Here is a 22,310-nt window from a genome sequence, read left to right as displayed (position 1 = left end):
GCGTCTGTCAGACGCCTACGCAGTATGCTCTCTGTTCGGCGAAGCTTGCCGAACGTACTGCGCATGCGCGAAAGTGCAGTGCCCGCACTATGGCTGGGACCGCACTTTCGCGCATGCGCAGTACGTTCGGCAAGCTTCGCCGAACAGAGAGCATACTGCGTAGGCGTCCGACAGACGCTGAAGAGGCAAGGGGAGGACACCGAAGACCAGAGAGGCGGCGCTGCGGTCGGTTTTCGAGCTGCAATGGGGATGCCCCCATCGCTGCGAGAGAACTAATTAGCATACCGGTATAAACCGGTTTTTTGAACGAACGGCGCGGCGGAGAGCACTTCCACAGGTAAGAGACGAATAGCCTTTTTAAAGGCTATTCCGACGTGGTAACTAGAAAAAAAAGTGTTTTAGTGGTAGAATCCCTTTAAGTCCTCTCCCCTTCTGAGGCCACCATACAGGCTCCATATCTGCAGCTCTACCATCCATGTGCATGAGGCCCAGCAGCTAATCATCATTGCACCAATGGCTCGCCATACACATTGCTATCTGCAGAACAGCCATGTAATCTTGAAAGCCCCCCCATACATATACATGCTCGGCATGGCTGAGCATACATGTATTCAGTAGAAAGATGTACATTCTATATGACCAGCTTAAAGTGGTTGTCCCATTACAGGCATATCTTCTAACCACAGGCTAGAGGATAGATGCCAATCGCTGGGCCCCCTTGATGGCTGAGGGCCCCCAGGGTGTATATAATGGGACAACCCCATTTAAAGTGTCTAGAATAACCCTTGGCTGCTCAGAGAATTTGCCACATCTGTCTTCAGGTTGTGTCCGCTGTTAGCTGAACACTGTTAAAGCGGATTGGACTGAGCTGCAATACCGCGCATAACCTGTGGACAGGTGGTGGTGCTGGTTTTGAAGGAGGCGACCATGTTTGTTTTGAATGTTGGACACTAGAGATGAGTGAACACTATTCAAAACAGCCGTTTCGAATAGCACGCTCCCATAGAAATGAATGGAAGTGGCCGGCCGCTTAACCCTCACGTGCCGGCTACATTAGTTCATTTCTATGGGAGCGTGCTGTTCGAAACGGCTGTTTTGAATAGTGTTCGCTCATCTCTATTAGATGCTCTTTAAGACCTCCTGCACAATGCCTCTCTACTCTCCAGACCTAATCAGAGCCACAAATCCCATCCCCCACCCTGGGTTAGAGGATCCAAACTTACAGCTGCAAGTACCATTCCGACCTCGGGTCTGTACCCCAAATTTGCAGCATTGTAGGTCTCCATGATGATATAATACAGTCTGGAACATCAGGATATATAATGGTATGTGCAGGAGGGATAAGACTGAGTTTACAAGTAGCAGAAACTTCTTGGACTGTTCCCTTCATCTCAATGACGTCTGGAGTAATCCATGTCCTTGCTACAGATCAGTCTGCACCTCTAAAACCATGGCACCCCCAATGTGAAGTCACTGTGGGTCTTCAGACACCTACACCACAATGATAAACTGGGTACAGACTGTTACAGCTATAACACCCTGACTACCTCCATCTGTAGTGACCTAAGCTTGGCTCCCATAAGATGGCGCTCTAAGCCTTGGTCGGTAGACCTGAAGGAGTTCCGGGTACAGTGATTGTAATGGGGGACACTAAAATGTTCCCTCCTTGTGTTTTGGAGGTACCGCCTCTTGTCCAGTAGCTTTATGACCCAAGACGATCGTACAATATGGCCGCACCTGAGACCGTCTGACCTACCTTGATCTTATAGGCAACTCCAGCTGTTGTAAAACTACAACTCCCAGCATGCATACTTGCTCTGCAGTTCTTGGAACTCCCATGGAAGTGAATGGAGCATGTTGGGAGTTGTAGTGCCATAGCAGCTGGAGAGCCGAAGGTTGCTGACCCCTGGGCTAGAACATTACCCACAAGCCACTACTGAGGGGGATCCGCATACACAGCCATTGTTAAACCATAGAAGTGACAAGTTGCAATTTGACCAAAGCTTGCTGATCCCTGCACCCTTGACATGACCCGGTTGCAGGTTCCAGAGTTGACGTCTTTCCCCCTGTACAGGGATATAGATAAGCGGCAATGTCCAGGATCCCTCCCCAAATAACTTGCACCCGTGTGCTGAGCAACACTTTATTATTGTAATACCTTAAGTGGTTTATCTGTTGCAAGAATCAATCTGCAAGACAGTAGTAATGATGTCATCGGATGGCCATGATGTGATGTGTGAGTCCAGAACAGTCTCTATAGTGGGTGACATGGGAGTTTCTGCAATCATATGGGATGATGTACACCACACAGAAGTGCTACACGCAGTATATAGTTTGTGCATGGTCAGTCTTGGACTGACAAGTCCAGTAAGGAGTCACTCCGCTGATAGGATGTATACTCGTACGTGGCAGGCACTGTCATTAGTGTCCATGATCATACGCTGTGCGCTAGCCCTTATAGGTTCTGTCGGCAGCTACGCGGTCCAGCTCCTCTCTGTGTTGACCAGCTCCATCCCTTCAAAGTAGGAATGAGGTCTGCGAGCGTGAAACTGGAAGAAAGGAAAGTCATTACCATCTGCAGGGTCTACATATAAATGATGCAAAACTTTTACTGTTCACCAACTTGTGCCTTTTTATCCTTCAGTAGGTGCCGATCCACTGATTCCAGTGTAGTTGGAATTTTTTCTCTAGCCTCCACCGTTCCTGAGCAATCGCTGCCTAACTAGACTCCCTAATATCAAGTGGGTGAAGGCCTGCACCATTCCTGAGCAATCAGGCATCAAAACTAACTAAACTCCCTAATATCAAGTGGGTGAAGGCCTGCACCATTCCTGAGCAATCCGGTATCAAAACTAACTAAACTCCCTAATATCAAGTGGGTGAAGGCCTGCACCATTCCTGAGCAATCAGGTATCAAAACTAACTAAACTCCATCAAGTGGGTGAAGGCCTGCACCATTCCTGAGCAATCAGGCATCAAAACTAACTAAACTCCCTAATATCAAGTGGGTGAAGGCCTGCACCATTCCTGAGCAATCAGGTATCAAAACTAACTAAACTCCCTAATATCAAGTGGGTGAAGGCCTGCACCAGTCCTGAGCAATCCGGCATCAAAACTAACAAAACTCCCTAATATCAAGTGAGTGCAGAAGCAGACACGGGGGCGTGACTGAGACATCCAATCAGAGCCCCTTGTCTACTGCACCCACTTGGCATTAGGGAGTCTAGTTAATTTCGATGCCTGATCACTCGGGAATGGTGCGGGTTAGAGAAAAAATTCCAACTGTGCTGGAATCAGTGTGTGGGCAGCTATGAAAGGGTGAGAATATCTCAAGGTGGTAAAGGGGTAATCCACATACCGGGGACTGCAGGGACAGCTGGTGTAGGATGGGGAAGGGGGTCCAGTGGATCGGTTCCATAGGCCAGCTGCACACTGACACGTCACTTGCTTTCCCAGAGTCGATCATCAAGTCGTTGACGCTGCTACAACTTGTCTCCAGTCTGAAAGATAGAAACCAAGTGTGACACCATCAACTTAAAGGGGTACTCCGAGCAGAAGCCGCGCATGGAAACCAGTCCGATCACTGCTAACTAGTTCATAAGTTAGATCCAGAATCCTTGTAATACATCTTAAAGGGGTCTTCTCATCCATAAGTGACCTACACCAGCTGTCCCTTCTGGTGTACAAGGCATCAAAATGTGTGTTTGGGAACTAAACCGAGTCCGCAGCCTTCCCCTGACCAGGATACGAGGCACAGAACGCTGCATCAGCGAGTCTCGCCAAACGCCGCGTCCATGAAACGTCTGCTCCACGCTCAATGTCATGCAATGCATTCTGGGTATCACCTTAGTTATCCTATGCATCTAGATCATGTCGTCTACCCGGGCAGAAATGGATTTTTATAGCTCCGAAAAATTAACTGTTGACAGTCCCTATGGAAAGCTATATGTCGCCCTTCCACTGCCCCCCACCTCTTGCTCACATACATATGTAGGGGTATGTATTGATATAGGGGTGGTCACGTCTGTATGGGGGCTATAGCTGGCCCCCCGATTGTCTATGGATGCTGGGAGTGATAGTCCTGCTGACAGTTTGCAGTTACAATACTGCAAATCTAGAGAAGTGATTGCTATGAGAATACTGCCCCCTGGTGCCAAACACTGGAATTACAACTACAGTCTAAATGCAGGGATAGGGACAGCTAAAGCAGCAAACAGGGTTGGAAGAGGGAGTCCGGGTTTAATAATGGTGCACTGTGCAGTATGTGTATATGACGGCTCTACAGGCGCAGTATGGCCGGTCAGGTGGATGTATTGTGACACCTTGTCCGCAGCCCAAATAATGGAGAAGTGACCAGAACGGCTGGTTCTAGAACTTTCTATAGTAACATAGAGTCTGCAGTTTTCTGTCCCTGGTCACCATTGATGGAGCTAATCCCTCCGGGGGGCGGCATTCACAGAGCAGAGCCGGTCATTGTACTATAGTCTATGCAGGAGCAACACAAAGGAGCTGCCTTTAAAGGGACGGTGGTACTGAAGAGGTCAGATTATAATATACAGCGGCGTAATAAGCGGAGCCACTGATGTCACTTACACCTATGGACGTACATGGGGTCTCTGCGCTGGAGATGTGCGACATATAAGAGTGACTGCTTTCTTCTAAAAACAGTGCCACAACTATCCACAGGTTGTGTGTGATATTGCAGCTCAGTCCTTGAATGGGACTGAGCTGCAGCATGGCTATGTGACATGACATTAGAAGAAGTTGGGCTCATTATTACAGTCCTGGACAAACCCTTTAAGGTCTCCATATTGAGGCCCTAGCCCCTGGTAGCCAATACATTTCTCCTGCAGTGACCCCTACAGCTGAAATGCTGTATTACAAGCGGACTCTCCACTCTCTGACCATGTAATATATGGAAATACGCTTTTTGTGTCTAGCGAGGGCTCCCGCCACGACCTCCATATGCTTTACATCCTGCAAAGAGTAATGGACTTGCCATAAATACATCAGTGATTGTCTATGTCACCTTGTCACGGCACAAGGCCTGAAGGTCTCCGCAGTCGCACACGGCCGGGGACGCCGCACGCTGAGCGCTAATTGATTTCTTTGCTTCCATGAACTATCCTGATTCCATGAAGTCTGCTTAATGGAGCGCAGGATGGAAAACACAGCCGGGAAATGGACCTTTAACTAAGCAGCAAGAATCCCGGGGATCTATGAAGCGACCGCTGCCAGGGACGCATTGCAGAGGCCACCACCACCCCTCCCCCGCCCAAAAACTGTCTCTTCATTAACCTAATTATCTGTGTGCACTAATGGGGTAAGGTGACCATATAGTACAGGAGCGCTGAGCAGGATGATGGATTATATCTTGCAGGGATCCAGGGCTGTCCGGATCTGATCTGTGATATAGGACGTGTGTCTGCGACCTGGTGTTCTGTAAAGACTGGGGGTCATTATACCAGGAGGACGCTTCAGACTACAACCGTATCCAATCTAGACAATCCTTTGGCCGCGACTCCCATCACACGACCAATGATTGCCGATCTCTAGTCTGGATACAACTGTAGCAAACCCTCAGCTGTGAGATGTATTAGGTCTCCAGGGGCACATACATATGATCGGGATTACATGAGGATTTTCTGGGCAGATATCAATGCACCACCATCGGCATCAACTTTTTTTGGACGCCGAATTTGACTTATTTGAATATCCACAATGTCATTTTATTTCTAAACGGCATCATAATCCGCTTAACCGTGTACGGAAATGTGCACCCAAATCTGTTCAAGTTGGTGCAGATTTTCGGAGCAGATTTCAGTGCGGATTTTCCAATGTTTCAGCTTCAGGGTGTGAACAAGGATGTTACCAGTCACTGACAGCAAGCAGAGATCTTGAATCTGTAGGGGGCGCTCTATTAACACGAGTGAGGGTGACGGTGACCGAGCCGACACCCGGTGTCATGTGCTGGTGTTAAGGTCGTGTTACGCGTGGAGAGGACTACACGTGTCCGCGCAGCGTGAAGCCTTCGCACTCTAATTGAGCCGTCCTGGTAATACTCCCCGCAGCAGCAGCCAGCGCCGCACTCCCGGTGCAGACAGACCAGTGTAACCATGACAACAGCTCAGCCAATCCCAGCCCTGCGTTCCCTCACGTTCCAGATACCTTCACGGCTAAGGTAATGGGGTCTCAGCGCTGCTTCAGGATTAAGTAACCCCTGCAGTGCTGGAGCAGTGGGGAAGATGCAATAGCGCGTGTCAGCTCCTCATTACGTATTCCCCGCACATCCTCCGAATGCTGCCCTACATGCGCATGTGCCCAATTATAGGCAGACATGCAAATCACCCCTGTCTGGCGCTGCCAGCCAAAATATTTTAACCCTTTAGTTCCCATCGGAGAAGGTGTCTCGCTCGGAGGTGACATCAATGACGAACCGTATAATGGACTGATCATATAGCAACCCTTACTATAGGCGCAGTGATTTATGGCAACAGATAAAATCTATGGGGCGGGCGAGACATAGAAAGTTGTAATTTTTTGCACCACGCATCCCTTTCCCGAGGTTATGTAGATTTATCATCATGTCAAATCTGATCATCTAGATCTAAAATCTAATAAAACATGCTGGAAATCTACACGCGTGCGCCTCATCGTATACGCTGCCCCCTCCAACGATGGGGTTACGGCATTGATAGAACCGCAGTCTTCATGAAGCTCCCCCAATGACTTTAAGGCTTGGTTCTCACGGAGGAATCTGTCACGGATTTGGAGGCAGATTCCGCCCCCAATAAACCCGTCTTTGAGCGTTCACAGCAGGACGCAGAGAAAAAATAGCATCTTGTCGTGGATTCTGTGGCCGGAAGTTCCTGACGATTAGACCCCTTCATGGTGAATACGGCCGCGGAAGGGGAAGAGGAATTTCTCAGCATTTTCCGCCTTGAAATAAATTGTGACTCGTGAGAATGAAGCTTTAGGTCAGCCATGTATGTCAGCGGTCAGTCCACCTGTACGGGATACCATAGAGGAGTTTGTCAGGTCCCAATGAGATGAATGGAGTGGGGGTCTGCACTTCTGACCACTGCTACTTCGAAACGGAGGGGAAAAACACCCCCAGCAATTGGCAAATCACTCCCTACTAGAGATGAGCGAACACTGTTCGGATCAGCCAATCCGAACAGCGCGCACCCATAGAAATGAATGGAAACACCTGTGACGCCGGCCGGCCACCGGCAAAGTCAGCGTCACAGGTGTTTCCATTCATTTCTATGAGAGCGTGCTGTTCAGATCGGCTGATCCGAACAGTGTTCGCTCATCTCTACTCCCTATGGATTGGGGGTAACGCACTGTGACTGGAATACCCCTTTTAGGTCAATGGGGCAGATTTATGAAACCGTGTAACAGCAAAACTGTCATAGAGGCTCCTGGCAACCAATCACAGCACAGCTTTCATTCCGAAACAGCAGAATACAAAGTGAAAGCTGTGCTGTGATTGGTTGATAGGGACATCTATGACTGTATGGACACGTCACATGGGCAGAATTACCTCTAATTACCTCTAATGACCTTAGGCGTCAGGAAGCTATGCTCCTCCCCTCTGACCATTTAGTTGCTAGAGACTCACTGCCTGACAACTAACCTTGACAATGACATTTGTCTCAAATTATTCAGGGCAGAAATATCCGTGTACGGCGGTGATAAAGGGGCAAAAAGTGGGGCAAAACCGTGTGCTGGTGTGGCTCCATGACAATGTGCGCAATCCGTGCCCTCCATGCCCAATACATGTCAATCATTGAGGACTGTACGGACACATCCTGAGGTTCTCACACGGACTCATCTGTGACTATCACCAACATGTGGATGGGGGCGCCGAATGGGTCTGTAAATAGACCCCAGACCAAAATGTAGGCCTAAGGGCTCGTTCACACGGTGTAACGTCCCGCGAGATTTGGCACGTGTACGCCGCGTGACCCTTTGCGTGCCGTACACGCTCCCATTCATTTCAATGGGAGCGGGGATCGTATGCGCCGCGCTAGTTTGCGGCCGTGCATTTATTCACGGCCGCAAACTAGCGCAGCGCATATGCTCCCCGCTCCCATTGAACTCAATGGGAGCGTGTACGGCACGCAAAGGGTCACGCGGCGTACACGTGCCAAATCTCGCGGGACGTTACACCGTGTGAACGAGCCCTAAGACTTCTGATAACTATAAACTACACCCCTAATCCCCAAATGTGACCACTAAGGCTAGGCTCACCTTTGTTCACGGATAGCGATTACCCGCAGACACCAGCGGACCCCGCAGACTATAATGGTGTCTGTCGGATGGCCGCTGTTTTATACTCCAACTAAAGGGCCGTTCACACTACCACATCTGTCATAAAGCCGTAAAAAATCCAATTCACTTCAATGGGATTTGATCTGTTGACCGTTTGTTTTCAACGAATCCATCACGTCCGTTTTTTTTTTTAACGTGTGTGTTCATACAAAATATAGGACTTATGGCGTACATTAAGTGTACGTTATTTTTTTTTTTCACCATTAACACATATGGGTAAAGGACGGAGACAGACAATGGTGTCCGTTAATGTCCATTATGATAGGCGTCCATTTTTTTTTTTTTTTTAATGCACCCTATCAGAATGAATGGTAATGTGAACCCCGCCTTAGCCTGATTTGCATTGACCACGCCCCCTTTTAGTGGTTGTGGGTAATCCCATAAAACCCATGCGTCACGGCAATGCCAATTCTTGATAGTCACAGCCCTAGTTCCATTTCCTTGGCGCCGTCCATTACCTGGGTGGTGCCCGGGCGGGCTGCTGGGCCTGGTTTGTTTGGGAGCCGCTCCGCGCACCGTCCTGACAGCCGCACACACAGCTCCCCAGAGCCTGCAGGGGAAAGACTTCTTCAGAGCTGCTGAACGCCGGGTTATCCAGAGAATTGAGCGACGCTGAGGCTGTCAGCCATGTTTGCGAAGGGCACCAGAAATGCGTGGGGACATCGTCAAAGCGACTGAACCTCCTGTAACTAAAAATAGGGGAATGACCTTATTAATAGCAGGCAATGTAACATGCACTAAGCACCAACACCCAAAATGTCTCAGTCCTGGACCACGGGCGGGTGTGACATGTCTCGCAGTAGGTAACAGAGATCTCTCCATGTTTTATATCATTTCCGTTTTGCGTTGAACTCATCTTATTTCTAGGTCCAGATCTCCTGAAGCAGAGAACGGTCTCCTGACAATTGTTCGGAATTTAAGAAACCGTATTAAATGATCGCCAATATGAACGCTCATCTCCGGTTACCATGGCAACAGATACCCGGGCCATTTCCACCGCCGTCTTTCCCTCTTGCAACCTCTGTCCATGACTTTCCTCGCCAGCAGGAGGCGAGCAGGGAACGTAAAATGTGACGACGGGATGAGAGCTATAGAGCGACATTATATGGCTGGAGACTGCCCGCCTGTCACTAGGATGCGACATCTGAAGGGTCTCCTATAATGGAAACCATAACTGGACCCGCTAAACCTCCAAAATATGGGGAGCCTGAATATCATTCCAGCCTAGACCTAAAAACCCCAATCAGCCATTGACTCAATTTCTACATTTCCAGTAGGAGTAACAGAGGACTAGTAAAGTGCACAATGCTCTATGAGCGCTATAGGTGAGAGCACCGGCACAACTGCACAGGTCCGTAGTACGTGGCCATAGATGAGACACCACCAGTGACATTGTGTTACCTGCTTTGAGTCTGAGCCACCTTCTGTTGCAGAATCTGCGTCTGAAACCTCCGCACCAGGATAAAAACAGCGGCCGCGGCGCAAATGATGATGCAAAACACGACGGCGCAGGCAATGGCGGCAAGACGGTGGTGAGTCATTCTGTAGTCACAGGTTTGTCCCATGTACCAAAAGTCTCTGCCAATTGGGCACCTAATGGGGTCAAGACAAAATCCAGGGTGACTGAGCTGTAAATAACTGAAGTGCTGAAGAACTACAAGTCTCAGCCTACACGGCCAGCTATGCCGGATCTTGTATAATAGCAATAAGGTCTTATAAGAATCCTCTGCTACATTATAATGAGGACATCTGTATGGAGACCTGATCCGAGTCAGGACTTGCTTATACAGCTGCAGCGCTGACACACTGTAACAAGACCCACACCTGTGCCAGGAGGACAGAATTAACCCCGATGATAAAGCTTTACGCACATGAGCCTGGACGTCTCCCAGGTCTCCGCCGCACTCCTGCTGATGTCACAGTATATAAGATACAAGCCGTACTACTCACTGGCACTCAGGGTCCTGCCCTTTGCGGTGGATGCAGATGCCGTTGTTATGGCAGAAGATACTGTGACAAGGTGACAAGCAGAGGGCGCTAAGTTTCCGCAAAGGCACACACTGGAAACTCCGAGGACACGCGAACCAGTCGGTACAAGGGTCCACGTGGTTGTCTGTGAAGAGGAGCGAATTTGGAGTAAGATAGATAATGCTCGGTACTTCTGAACAAGTCCTGAGAGCAAGGACTGGAATATTAAACCACCGGACAACAGGGACCGGAATACAGAACAACTTGAAATCAGCGACTGGAATATGAATCCACTGGACACCAGGGACTATAATACTAAGCCACTGGACACCAGGGACTATAATACTAAGCCACTGGACACCAGGGACTATAATACTAAGCCACTGGACACCAGGGACTATAATACTAAGCCACTGGACACCAGGGACTATAATACTAAGCCACTGGACACCAGGGACTGTAATACTAAGCCACTGGACACCAGGGACTATAATACTAAGCCACTGTACACCAGGGACTGTAATACTGAGCCACTGTACACCAGGGACTATAATACTAAGCCACTGTACACCAGGGACTATAATACTAAGCCACTGTACACCAGGGACTATAATACTAAGCCACTGGACACCAGGGACTATAATACTAAGCCACTGGACACCAGGGACTATAATACTAAGCCACTGGACACCAGGGACTATAATACTGAGCCACTGTACACCAGGGACTATAATACTAAGCCACTGTACACCAGGGACTATAATACTAAGCCACTGGACACCAGGGACTATAATACTAAGCCACTGGACACCAGGGACTGTAATACTAAGCCACTGTACACCAGGGACTATAATACTAAGCCACTGGACACCAGGGACTATAATACTGAGCCACTGTACACCAGGGACTATAATACTAAGCCACTGTACACCAGGGACTATAATACTAAGCCACTGGACACCAGGGACCAAAATATTAGACTACTGGACACCAGGGACCAGAATATTATACCACTGGATACCAGGGACCAAAATATTAGACTACTGGACACCAGGGACCAGAATATTGTACCACTGGATACCAGGGACCAAAATATTAGACTACTGGACACCAGGGACCAGAATATTGTACCACTGGATACCAGGGACCAGAATATAGAATACCTTGAAATTAGGGACTGTAATATTAATCCACTGTACACCAGGGAGTATAATACTAAACCACTTTGGCACCAGGGACCGGAATATTAATCCAATGGACATCAGCACCAGGGACTGGAATATTAAGGACCTTGCTTTGACTAGTCCTGCACTTTCCCTGGATTTGAGTACAGGTTGTGCTGCTACATACAGCAGGGACCAGCGCTGTAATATGGAGGCCGATGCTATTTGTATCTATTGTGGACGTATTGGACAGACCTGACGTCAGTGAAGGACACAGCGCAGCGGGGGCATCAAATATGATAAAAAGAAGTGACAGGCAGTGGCTTTTCTAGAGGAAATGGTGAACGGCAGGAGGCCGAGGTCAGGGGTCACCTCCCTGCAGAGGACAATCTCGTTATTACAGGAAAAATGGAGATTTCCATTCACCGAGCCCGTGAGTCCCATGTAACCAGATAACAGGTCAAAGTGCAAACCGTCCCCAATACATCACCACATAGCGGCCGCCATTACCAGGGCCTCACCTGTCAGGCTTGTGTTATAGATCCTATAGGCTAAGGGTTTCTCCAAGGCCCCAAATATCACGGATGGGTTAGAGAGGACGAGTTCCTGCGCAGCAGACATCAGGCTCCCTGGACGCACGCTGAACAGCACTTTGTATTCCAAGGCAGTGCCAGCCACCCTGAAACGACAGGCGGAAGATATTGCCAGGACGCCTGAAAGGCAGATTTACTCACCGCATTAAAAATATCCTGCAATACTACAGGGACACAAACCTACTCGGCATCCAGCATAGCAAGCATGTGTAGACCCTGCTGGGCACAAGTTTTAGGCAGGCGCGGAAAACGTGCTGCAGAGTAAGAACGCTTTCAGAAATAGAAGGGTTAATAGTCACCAAAATGAAGCGAATGAAGACAAGAGAAATGTAAATGCCATTAATATTTGGGGTGACCTTTGCACTTTGGAGGAGGAGTCGTGGCATTGATGATATGGGCCCCACAGATAGAGCCCTGAGCTGAACATCATCCAGTCTGTCTGGGATGACATGAAGAGACAGACGGATTGGAGCAAGCAACATACACAGAAGATCTGGACTTAGTTCTCCAAGATGGCGGCAGGAACAACCTCCGCGCCCAGTTCTACCAAATACTGTCTGCAAGTACCGGGAAGAACTGATAAAGGGCAAAGGTCACACCGAATATAGTGTGTTCTATTTACGAAACCATTCTTACTTTGCAAAAGTTTTAGGCAGGTGTGGGAAAATGCTGCAACGTACTGTCTGACGGAAGGCTCCGACAGATACCGCTACATAAGAATACAGATGATGCCAGGTCCGCAACGATCACCAGATCGCCGGCCTGACCTCAAGTTGTCTTCATGTTGTTTCTGCACTTTCTCCTCGATGTCATTTTTAATAGTGAAGCTCTTCTTGTGAGAAGAACCCATCACAAGTCTGCGTAGCCTGGAGAGGCAGTATACTGTATAGCAGAACTTCCTGTGACCACTCCGGCACAAGTATGAGGATATAGGTAGTGGTCACCCAGACAGGAAATCAAGTGGTTACTAGGCTACCAGAAATAATCAGTGTATATATATATTGTATGATGCCGCAGGCTATCCTCTACACAGCTGGGCCACCAAATAACAAGCAGCGTGTCCCAGCCGCGCTCATGTCACTCACGTCACATTCAGAATCTCAATCTTATCAAATCCCGGGGTAGACTTGTAAGCAGAAGTCAACTGAAAGAGAACACAAAGGAGAGCAAGTCAGGACGTGGATTGTATCAGACTGCAAATCTAGACGTGGTCCCATGCCAGGACACTGACCTCTTGTAGAAGAAGCGGTCTGCAGGCGTCCGGTCGTTCACACTCAGCGTGGTGGCTCACGTTCGTTTTGTAAGTGACATTAATGGTTTGCACTGATGGAGGAGAAGAGCGAGGAAATAAAACAAGGAAATTAAACAAATATACTGAAATAAAAAACATATTTTATTTTTAGTTTTTTTCTCTCTAGACATCATTATTGGACGCAGCAGACTGGCATTGAGCGCTAACATTGTACAGTCACCCAATAGTAATCCACTCCTTAAAGAAAACTATTTTATTAGACATTGTATGCATTAAGCTCCTACAGGCCCCCTAGTGGTAACTGTAAGTAGGAGAAAAACTGAACTCTGACCCCAATAAAAATATCTTAAAGCATGGCTCCAATTCTAAACTGACTTTTCATAAATGAATAGTACAGGGGAATATAAGAAACTTTGTAATATATCTTATTATAGAACTAGGTTCCCTTCTTCATTTATCAGGCTGAGTTACTTTTCCTACACAGAAGTCTATGGAGAGGAAAGGGGGAGGAGGAGGCTTCTGGGAAAGACTGCAGCTGTTCCACTACACTGTAAGTGAAAGAACGAACTCTTCTGAAACTGCTGTGTCGTCCAAGATAAAGCTCCACCACTGAACAGAATAAAGCAATTAGCAGCCTCCTCCTCTTCGCTCCCCTCTCCATAGACTTCTGTGTGTGAGATAGGTTCTATACAAATCAACAGTCTGCAAGAAGATGATGAGGATGTATTCAGGTTGGAGTGTTCCTTTAAGTCATGGGCCAGTGTTCTCTGATAATCTGGTAGCTGTCAACTAAAACTAAAACGTCACATATATCATTTTTGGACCATAAGATCCTAGTTTCTGGTCTCGGATAGGTTCTAGATTTCTGGAGACACCTGGTAGGGGTATGGTCTGTACCCTCCAGTCTAAATTTATTAGCCACCCCAACCTGAGCTCTGACTATTTTGTGTTGCTCACCGAGACAAAAGTAATTTTTTTATTCTATCATATAAGAATTTTTTTCAAGCTTTTGCTCTTTTGATGGCCTGGATTTTGTAAACCTAAAGACATCAGCAGAAAATCCACCATGATATCTTTATGAGCGATCTTTCTTCCTGAAAAGGTCAATCAGCAAATGCGGCTTCTAAGATACTCAAGACAAACGCGGAGAAAAACAACACATAAAGTCAAGACGAAGACATTATTCTAGTCTGGGCAGTAATGGTTCATGTCTGACCTTTAAAGACTGGTTGTTGCTCGTCCACAATGAAGATTCGGTCTTTTCCAGGCTGCGCTGACATCATCTCACCGGTGGTTTGGGTGGTGTACATGTTGGATGGTGGTGATGTCACCGACTTTGTCTCCATTGAAGAACTTTTTACTGTCGTCAAACTAATGGCATGATCTCTTTCTGAAGTATGGCTTCTCGTGGTGTAAAACGTTGGCACATTCGAAGTCGATGTTGGCCCTGAGTCCCATCTACCATCTTGACTTGGATGCCCACCAGTCAATGCTGGGCTTGATGCCTCACTCCAAGGTCTTGCAGTGGTGTGTGACCTAACATGGCCATCACTTACACTTGGTATCCCCGGTACTGAGGTTACATCTTCTCTTGATGTTTCCTTGCCAGGTTCTCCTGTGGGAGTAAGCTCTGATCTAGCCCTTGTGGTAAGCTGAGGATATGTCTGAGTTTCCTCATCTGGTTGTGTTGACTGTGAGTGCCCTCTGTGAGTTGGTGATTCGTGACCGTAGGGTGTAATTGGGCTTGGAGGAATCTTAGAAGTTGATTCGGTTTGCTCGGTTGATTCTGTTTCATCCCTACCATAAGTTAATGTGGTGGTCTGGTCAAGTGGTCCAGGTTGTTGTGTGACTGATACAGTTTCATACTTTACGACAGTCCCACCGGGAGTGATGGACCCAATTCTAGGCTTGCTAGTTGGCTGTGTCGTGGCCTCGGTGATATGTTGTGTTTGTGTGGGTTGTTCTGCATACCTTTCTGTGGTCATATCTTTGTGTACGGGTGATTGTGACTCACGATTGGTGGCACTTGGCTCCGTCTCCAATGACGATACTGTTTGAGTCTTTGTGTTTGATTCAGTTTGTGTTATTGTGTACATTTGGCTGCTTGTGGTTGATTCCACTCGAGTAACAGAGCTCGTCTCATCTTTTGTTCTTGTTTCTCTTTGAGTCCAATTGGTTAGTACTGTGTTAGTAATAGGGGTGGTTGGTTCTGAGTTTTCCTTAGTCGTTGGTTCCATTTGTGAAGTTGATCGAGACTGGTTTAAGACTGAATCTGTTTGTGTCGATGACTCGTTGTCACCATGTGTTATTGGTTCTGTCTTGATATGTGGGGTTGTTCTAGAATCATGGTACTGACTGTTTGTGGATAAGTCTGTATGGGTACCATTGAAGGATTTCGATGTTAAAACATCTGATGGACTGTGTGTGGTCAATGGGGGTTTGGTAAATAGATGGGGATAAGTCTCTGTGATCAGACCTGAGCTAGGCAATGGCTCAGTGGATGACTCAATATTGACTTTCATAGATTTTGTCTTTGTGGGGAGATTTGGATAGGACTGTGTGGACTGATATGAGCCATGAGTGGTCAGCTCAGGCTGGCTGTGTGTAGGTACCCATGGTTGGGACTCTTCAGCAAAGTTAAGCCGGGACTGTGTGGTTAACTCTACCTCACCTTTTGGGGTTACTTTCTGGCTGTTGTGTACCGTGACCTCAGTATTTTTATGTGTGGGTAGCTGTGTTAGCTTTGGATATGTGTTGGTGGTAAGTTCCATCTGAAACGACTCGGTTGAATGTGTTGATGGGTCTTTTGGTGTTACCAGTTTAATGGTTATATTTGGGTATGGACTCGATAAGCCGCCTTCTTCCAAATTGTTTACCATGTGTGGACCTGTATTATTGTCAGTTATGACTGGATCATAAAGTGTTGTTGACCCCTGTTGGGTTTGCGTTGTTAGTTGACTTACAGTAGTTACGTTTTGTAAACTTTGGGTAGTCAATTTTGGTTCTACAGTTGTGAAAAGCTTCCAAGAACTTGGTGTGGTTGTTTCAGGTTCGGAAATATTCTTTCTTAGATGGGTCAAGGTGCCCACTGCTATATCTGATCCATTCGTAATGGCTGCTCGACTTTCGTGGAAGCTTATTGCCTCTCCTTGGAGCGGTGATTTGTTTGGATGCCCATGTGTGCCCAGCTGATCTGAGGAGACTTGAGTAGAACTTATCTGATGTTGCACCCAGTGTTCATTGTGCTCATGTGTATGAGTTGTGTTGTGTGGATGTCTAAGATGGTGTCTATTAGGACCACTTGACCTTACCGGGGATGTTATGGTATGTTGAGACACAGTGTTATCAGACTGTTTATGTTGACCCAAGTGTTTATGGTGTCTATGACTATGTGTGTGGTTGTGATGAACGTGTCCACCTGTTGTTAATTCTGGCCGAGTATGGTACTGCTGCTCCACGTTGTTGTGTGCTGGAACTTCTGACTGTGTTGGTGTCCGTACTGGAGTCCAGACCTGTGTAGTTTCCCCCACACCAGACTCACTATTTGTAGAGCTTTGTGTATCTGAAGTTCTTTTGGTCCCGTTGACCATTACAGACTCAACAGTACTAACTTGATCAATTTTGCCTTGTTCTAACCGAATTGTCCCATCTTGACCCAATCCAAAAAGTTCTGCCGTGTCTCTTAAGCTTTGTTTTGTATGATTATAGATGGCATTTCTATCTGGTACCTTTATATTTACTTTTGAATTCAACTCTTGCATTACTTCCGATTGTCGTGTTCCTGGCGAATGTATTCCTTGCAAAAGCGTAGTGGCTAAGTCTTTCTGTCTATCGATCTCAGGTACCAAGGACATGTTTTCCACTCTCCGTACCTGTTCTGATGAGTTCAGAGAGTTCAGTTCATATAACATGGACTTTTTCTCATGTACAAAACTGGAATTTGGAAAAGAGTGAGTAATATGGTTGATCTCATGGTCATCGGACTTGGTATTGTTGTTTGTGACAGTACTAAGCAATGCCGAGGTGCTGTTTGCTTTATCTCTTAGATGTTTGTTGAGGTGGGAACCCAATGAGGGTTGTCTGACTCTTTCGGCTACTGGTGAGACATCCTTCTGGCCAACTTTTAAGCCGTTTCTCAATGGTGTTACAACTCGATGGGATTTGGCCAGCTCTGCCACACCAGCACTATGATTTGAGGAGTGGAAATGTCCCATTCCTGGCCTCATTGTGGCATTCCTATGGTGGACGTGTGGTGGGCTGTGATACCTAGCAGAGGGGTTCTTCATTGTGGTCTTCATCATACTTTTGAGCTTGCTCGGAGGGGTTGGCACTTTCTTGATGATGGGTTTCTTTATAGAGGTCTCCCTCTGTAGATGGCTCTTGGCAGTAACAGGCATTTTAGTAGGACGCCAATGTGTATTATTGTGCGTGGAACTTATATCCGTGGTGTGGGTGGAATTTTTATGTTTGGCATGGGTGGTGTTTATTATTCGGGTTTCTTCTGCTGGGGGAGGACGGAGTATTCTGCCATTTCTGGGAGCTGAAGAATGCACAGGTGTTTTTTTGGTGGGCGCACGGGATCCCAATGGTTTTCGGAGAGGGGTCTGTGTAGTCACAGCCATGTTAAACTGAGACCCCAAAGTGGTTGTTGTGGACGTTTCAACTTCATACGTAACATTGGCAAAAAGCTCTAGAAAGTACAAAGAGGAAATGAGTTATTAAATGTAGTGGACACTCTGCTGTGTATGTTGGTGCTATTATTAAGGGTATATTGAGAAGAACAGATATTATTTGAGTACTGTATGGCGACATTATTTATACTTACAGTATGGCGGCATTATTTATACTTACAGTATGGCGGAATTATTTATGTGCCCTGCATTAGTCACATGTATATGTACATTATAACTGATTATCTACTATATGTACACTGTATGGTGGCACTTATCACTGTGACAATACATATATCTATTAGTAAATATGCGCACTGTGTATGTGTGTGTGTGTGTGTGTATATATATATATATATATATATATATATATATATTTCACCACAACAGGAGGCACATGAGAGACGATAACAAAATGCAATGTCAGCTATGCTTAGGTGTATTTCATATGATATCACTGAGATGTTTTTGCCTTACCCCCCCCCCCTTCCCATCCGCCCCTTGATAATTATAAAACCAGAAGTTGGCTTTTTTACTCCAGGGGGTGTTAAGAGTCGAATAACACCGCCATATAAACCTTGTGAGCTAATGTTCAATCCTTCCCACTCATTTTTCCATCGATAACCCAAGATGAGTTCAATACCTTCAATTACTTGTCTGACACTTTTGGCAGAAAATCCTTGTATGTTTTGGATACCTAGTAGGATGCGCCAAATCTTTACTGCCACGTGTGCCATTGTGGTAGTGATTGCAGCATATGCAAAGCTTTGGAGGGTCAACATATACATGGCCCAATCTTCACTCAATCTGTCACCTATATGGAACCCAATCATCAACGCACACGTATACGTTCCTGTTTACAGCAGTGGTCAGGGCATGCTGGTTATTGTAATTTCACAGACCAAACTACAACTTCATATTGCAAAATGAATCTCAATTATGTACAGAAATAAGCCACTATGTATGTCCTGCTTTGGAGGACCTGTCCTGTCTTGCATTACACAGACAATCCACTGATTTTTTTTATAGTCCTTGTGTAATTCCTCATTTCCCCTGTGGTGGCGCTGAATATTTACTGCCAGGCTTGGCGTACAGGATGATGACCCCAGTCCCGAGCACTGGAACGTGGCGCGGAGGAAATGACAGGAGATAACATTCCCTTGACGGAGGATCTTACTGATTAAGATGGATGGATTTTTCCTGAACACATTCGGTGATGTTGAGGTCTGGGCTCTGCTTTGGCGGCACCATGAGCGAGTTCTCAGCTTGATAAATACGTCTTGATCTCCGCTGTTTGACTGATGATTGTACACGAGCTATATTACATTGTGTGCCGTCCATTACATCTACAGATCTTAAATTCAGACTCATCGGTCCATAAAACCGAAATCAATGGAAAGGTTTGGTGGTTTACAGAAAATCTTAACTTTATTGATTTAACTCAATTAGGATTTAGCATTCACATCTGCGTATTTGTCTCCATTTTTCTATTCCATCGCAAGACCTGCAGAACGGGAAAATTGCCTGTCTAATGAAGGATAACAATTGACCTCGAGGGACCCCAGTGACCATAATGGGATGTGTTTTTTTGTCTTGACATTATTGGATGAAAAATTGGGTTTGCAGGATTTTTTCGGCAGACGGATCCTGCGCTGGATGGCGTAGATTCACATCTATAGATTCACATGCCGCCTTACAGCTACACATGAAAGGGGACTTATTTGGGGGAGGGGGTCACTGTGACATTCATGTTTTTATGGGAGCAAAATGTTACCAGTTCTAGGCATATTGGATCCCCCCTTGCTCCCCTGGGTATAAAAAGATCACTCGAAAGACCTCAACAGTTTTCACTGATATATTGTGAGTGGTGATGAGATCTGACAAGGTGACCCATGGGCCCAAATTTTTTTTATACACCCCTGTTTTAGATCAACATGAAATTTTTTTATGATGGGAAAACATTGGAAGAAAGGTTGGAAAAGTTAGGCTAGGTTCATACCTGGGTTTCTGTTCATTGGGTCCACTTGGGAACCTGATAAACAGAAACCTAATCCGCTTAGAAAAGTGGATACCTGCGGATCCCATAGACTATAATGGGGCCCACTGTGTTTCTGCCTTCATTGGACACAGAAATGCGGAGAGAAAAGTCCTGCTTGCATTATTTAAGTGGAAACCCCAAATGGATACTGAGCGCAGGTGTGGTTTTGGCCTTAAAGTTGCAGGAGGGTGCATAATAGCCAGGGGTGAACCATTTGTTTCTGACGCCTGAAGCAGACGTCAGAAAGCCGCCCCCTCCCCAAGGAGGGGGCGGGACAGGTCGAGTGGAGGGGGCGGGCCTAGCGGAGGGGGAGGGGCTAGTGGAGCCAGCGTCTTAACAGGCAGAGAGCAGGCATGGAGAAGGCCTGCTCTCTGCCTGAGCGTGAGGGGCGGCTGCTCCAGTGGCCTCCCCAATCCACCGCTCAGTGACGGTGACCCTAAGCCAGTCCAGGACAGCTTGTCCTGGACTGGCTTAGGTCAGTAAAAATGCCGCCCTCCCTGGGGCCCTGGCACAGTGCCGCCCGAAGCGGTCGCTTCAGGTCGCCTCATGGGAGGTGCGGCACTGATAATAGCAGAGAAATCATGCTGATGGTTTTGATTTTCAGGGACAAATTCAGGGACAGAAATCCCTAGCAGAGACTGCGCGCAGGGGTGAATCTAGCCTTAAAGTTACAGGAGGGTGCACAATAGCAGAGAAATCATGCTGAGGGTTTTGATTTTCAGGGACGAAAACCCCAAGCTGAGTCTGAGCACAGGGGTTAATCTGTCCTTAAAGTTGCAGGAGGGTGCACAATAGCGGAGAAATCATGCTGATGCTTTTGTTTTTCAGCGACGGAAACCCCTAGCAGAGACTGGGCGCAGGGGAGACTCTGGCCTTAAAGTTGAAGGAGGGTGCACAATAACAGAGAAATCATGCTGTTGGTTTTGATTTTCAGGGATGAATTAAGGGACGGAAACACCAAGTCGAGACTGGGCACAGGGGAGAATCTGGCCTTCAAGTTACAGGAGGGTTCACAATAGCAGAGAAATCAAGCTGATGGTTTTGATTTTCAGGGACGAAAACCCCAAGCTGAGTCTGAGCACAGGGGTGAATCTGGTCTAAAAGTTGCAGGAGGGTACACAATAGCAGAGAAATTATGCTGATGCTTTTGTTTTTCAGCGACGGAAACCCCTAGCAGAGACTGGGCGCAGGGGAGACTCTGGCCTTAAAGTTGCAGGAGGGTGCACAATAACAGAGAAATCATGCTGATGGTTTTGATTTTCTATATCAGATATATCTTTTGTTTTCTTCAAGTTTATTTTTGATCCTTTGTGGTTTATTTTTCGCCCTGCCGTATAATGTACACTATAGACCTGTTTCAGCACGTAAACATTGCAGTAATGAAGAAAAGCTGCACCGTTGCGAGAACACCCCGCACGCCCTCCCGCTGCCAATGAAATACTACACAACTAGCCAAGTTTACTACCAACCTAAAGAATTTGCTGTAAGACGTGAAAGCTGTGTTGTGTGACCTGCGGGCAGGCAGACGGGAAGCCAGAAGTGATATCCAAGGCCGCACTTTATAGGACACAGGAGGACGCAGTAATTGGTCTGCCCATTTTTCATTTTCCATTTTCCTTGACAGCATCTCGGAGATGCCTCTAAGAAAGCGTGGACCTCTGACTGTGTGAACATCTAGTGACCTTTATTAAGGATCCTGAACAATTTGGCAACCAGAGGGTATTCAGAAGAACGGGCGGCCTGTAATATAACAACAGATTATTTGCATAGAGCCCGAGCGCCTGGACATGTTTACGCATTGAGGACATTGTAAGTGAAAGTTTGATGACTTCTCAAGCTGATGTGGATACGGAGCTGAGCTGGCCGGCGCGCGGCCTGAGCATCCTGTCCTTCTGTTTCCTGAGGCCGGATAGGATTCCTGGTCTCTGTTTCCGTAGATCCCCCTGGACACAGGACTATGACCTTATCTGCCGGAAAACCTGTCCCGATAAGGTGGAGAAGCCAAGGGAGGTGGGGTGCTGGGGGCCCCGATTACCAAGGCGAAGGCAATTCATTATACAGGAACCATTTGGTGATTTAGATTTTGTGATTTGCAGATAAAACAGTGAAAATATTCCCTGATGGCCAAAGTAATTCACACCCTGAAATGTTCCAGTGTTTTTGGCTTATTTTTGCATATTCGGTGCACCATAGGGCAATGACATTCTGGAATCTTATGTGTTGGTTGCTCTATTGAGGTCAACAGCGCCCCGTAAGTCCTCAGAGAATAGTATTGGGGTACTGAGGCTG

The 22,310-nt window shown here is 47.0% G+C and overlaps 1 protein-coding gene across 1 annotated transcript in view; it reads right to left on the bottom strand.

The window, feature by feature from the left end:
• Positions 1 to 2,129: 2,129 nt before the first annotated feature.
• LOC142216910 (uncharacterized) overlaps positions 2,130 to 22,310 on the bottom strand; it is a 28,466-nt gene continuing 8,285 nt past the window's right edge. Inside the window, exons 2-10 of the mRNA XM_075285015.1 lie at positions 14,530 to 18,003; positions 13,293 to 13,384; positions 13,147 to 13,205; positions 11,990 to 12,147; positions 10,288 to 10,450; positions 9,739 to 9,930; positions 8,796 to 9,026; positions 3,359 to 3,500; positions 2,130 to 2,549 (exon numbers count right to left, since the gene is read on the bottom strand). Coding sequence (XP_075141116.1) covers positions 2,475 to 2,549; positions 3,359 to 3,500; positions 8,796 to 9,026; positions 9,739 to 9,930; positions 10,288 to 10,450; positions 11,990 to 12,147; positions 13,147 to 13,205; positions 13,293 to 13,384; positions 14,530 to 18,003 — 4,586 coding nt within the window. The 3' untranslated portion in view covers positions 2,130 to 2,474. The remainder of the gene's footprint in view (positions 2,550 to 3,358; positions 3,501 to 8,795; positions 9,027 to 9,738; positions 9,931 to 10,287; positions 10,451 to 11,989; positions 12,148 to 13,146; positions 13,206 to 13,292; positions 13,385 to 14,529; positions 18,004 to 22,310) is intronic.

Source organism: Leptodactylus fuscus, chromosome 8, assembly GCF_031893055.1.
Source record: "Leptodactylus fuscus isolate aLepFus1 chromosome 8, aLepFus1.hap2, whole genome shotgun sequence".
Lineage (NCBI taxonomy): Eukaryota > Metazoa > Chordata > Amphibia > Anura > Leptodactylidae > Leptodactylus > Leptodactylus fuscus.
Note: the sequence above shows the minus strand (reverse complement) of the source record. Positions and strands in the feature narration are given on the sequence as shown.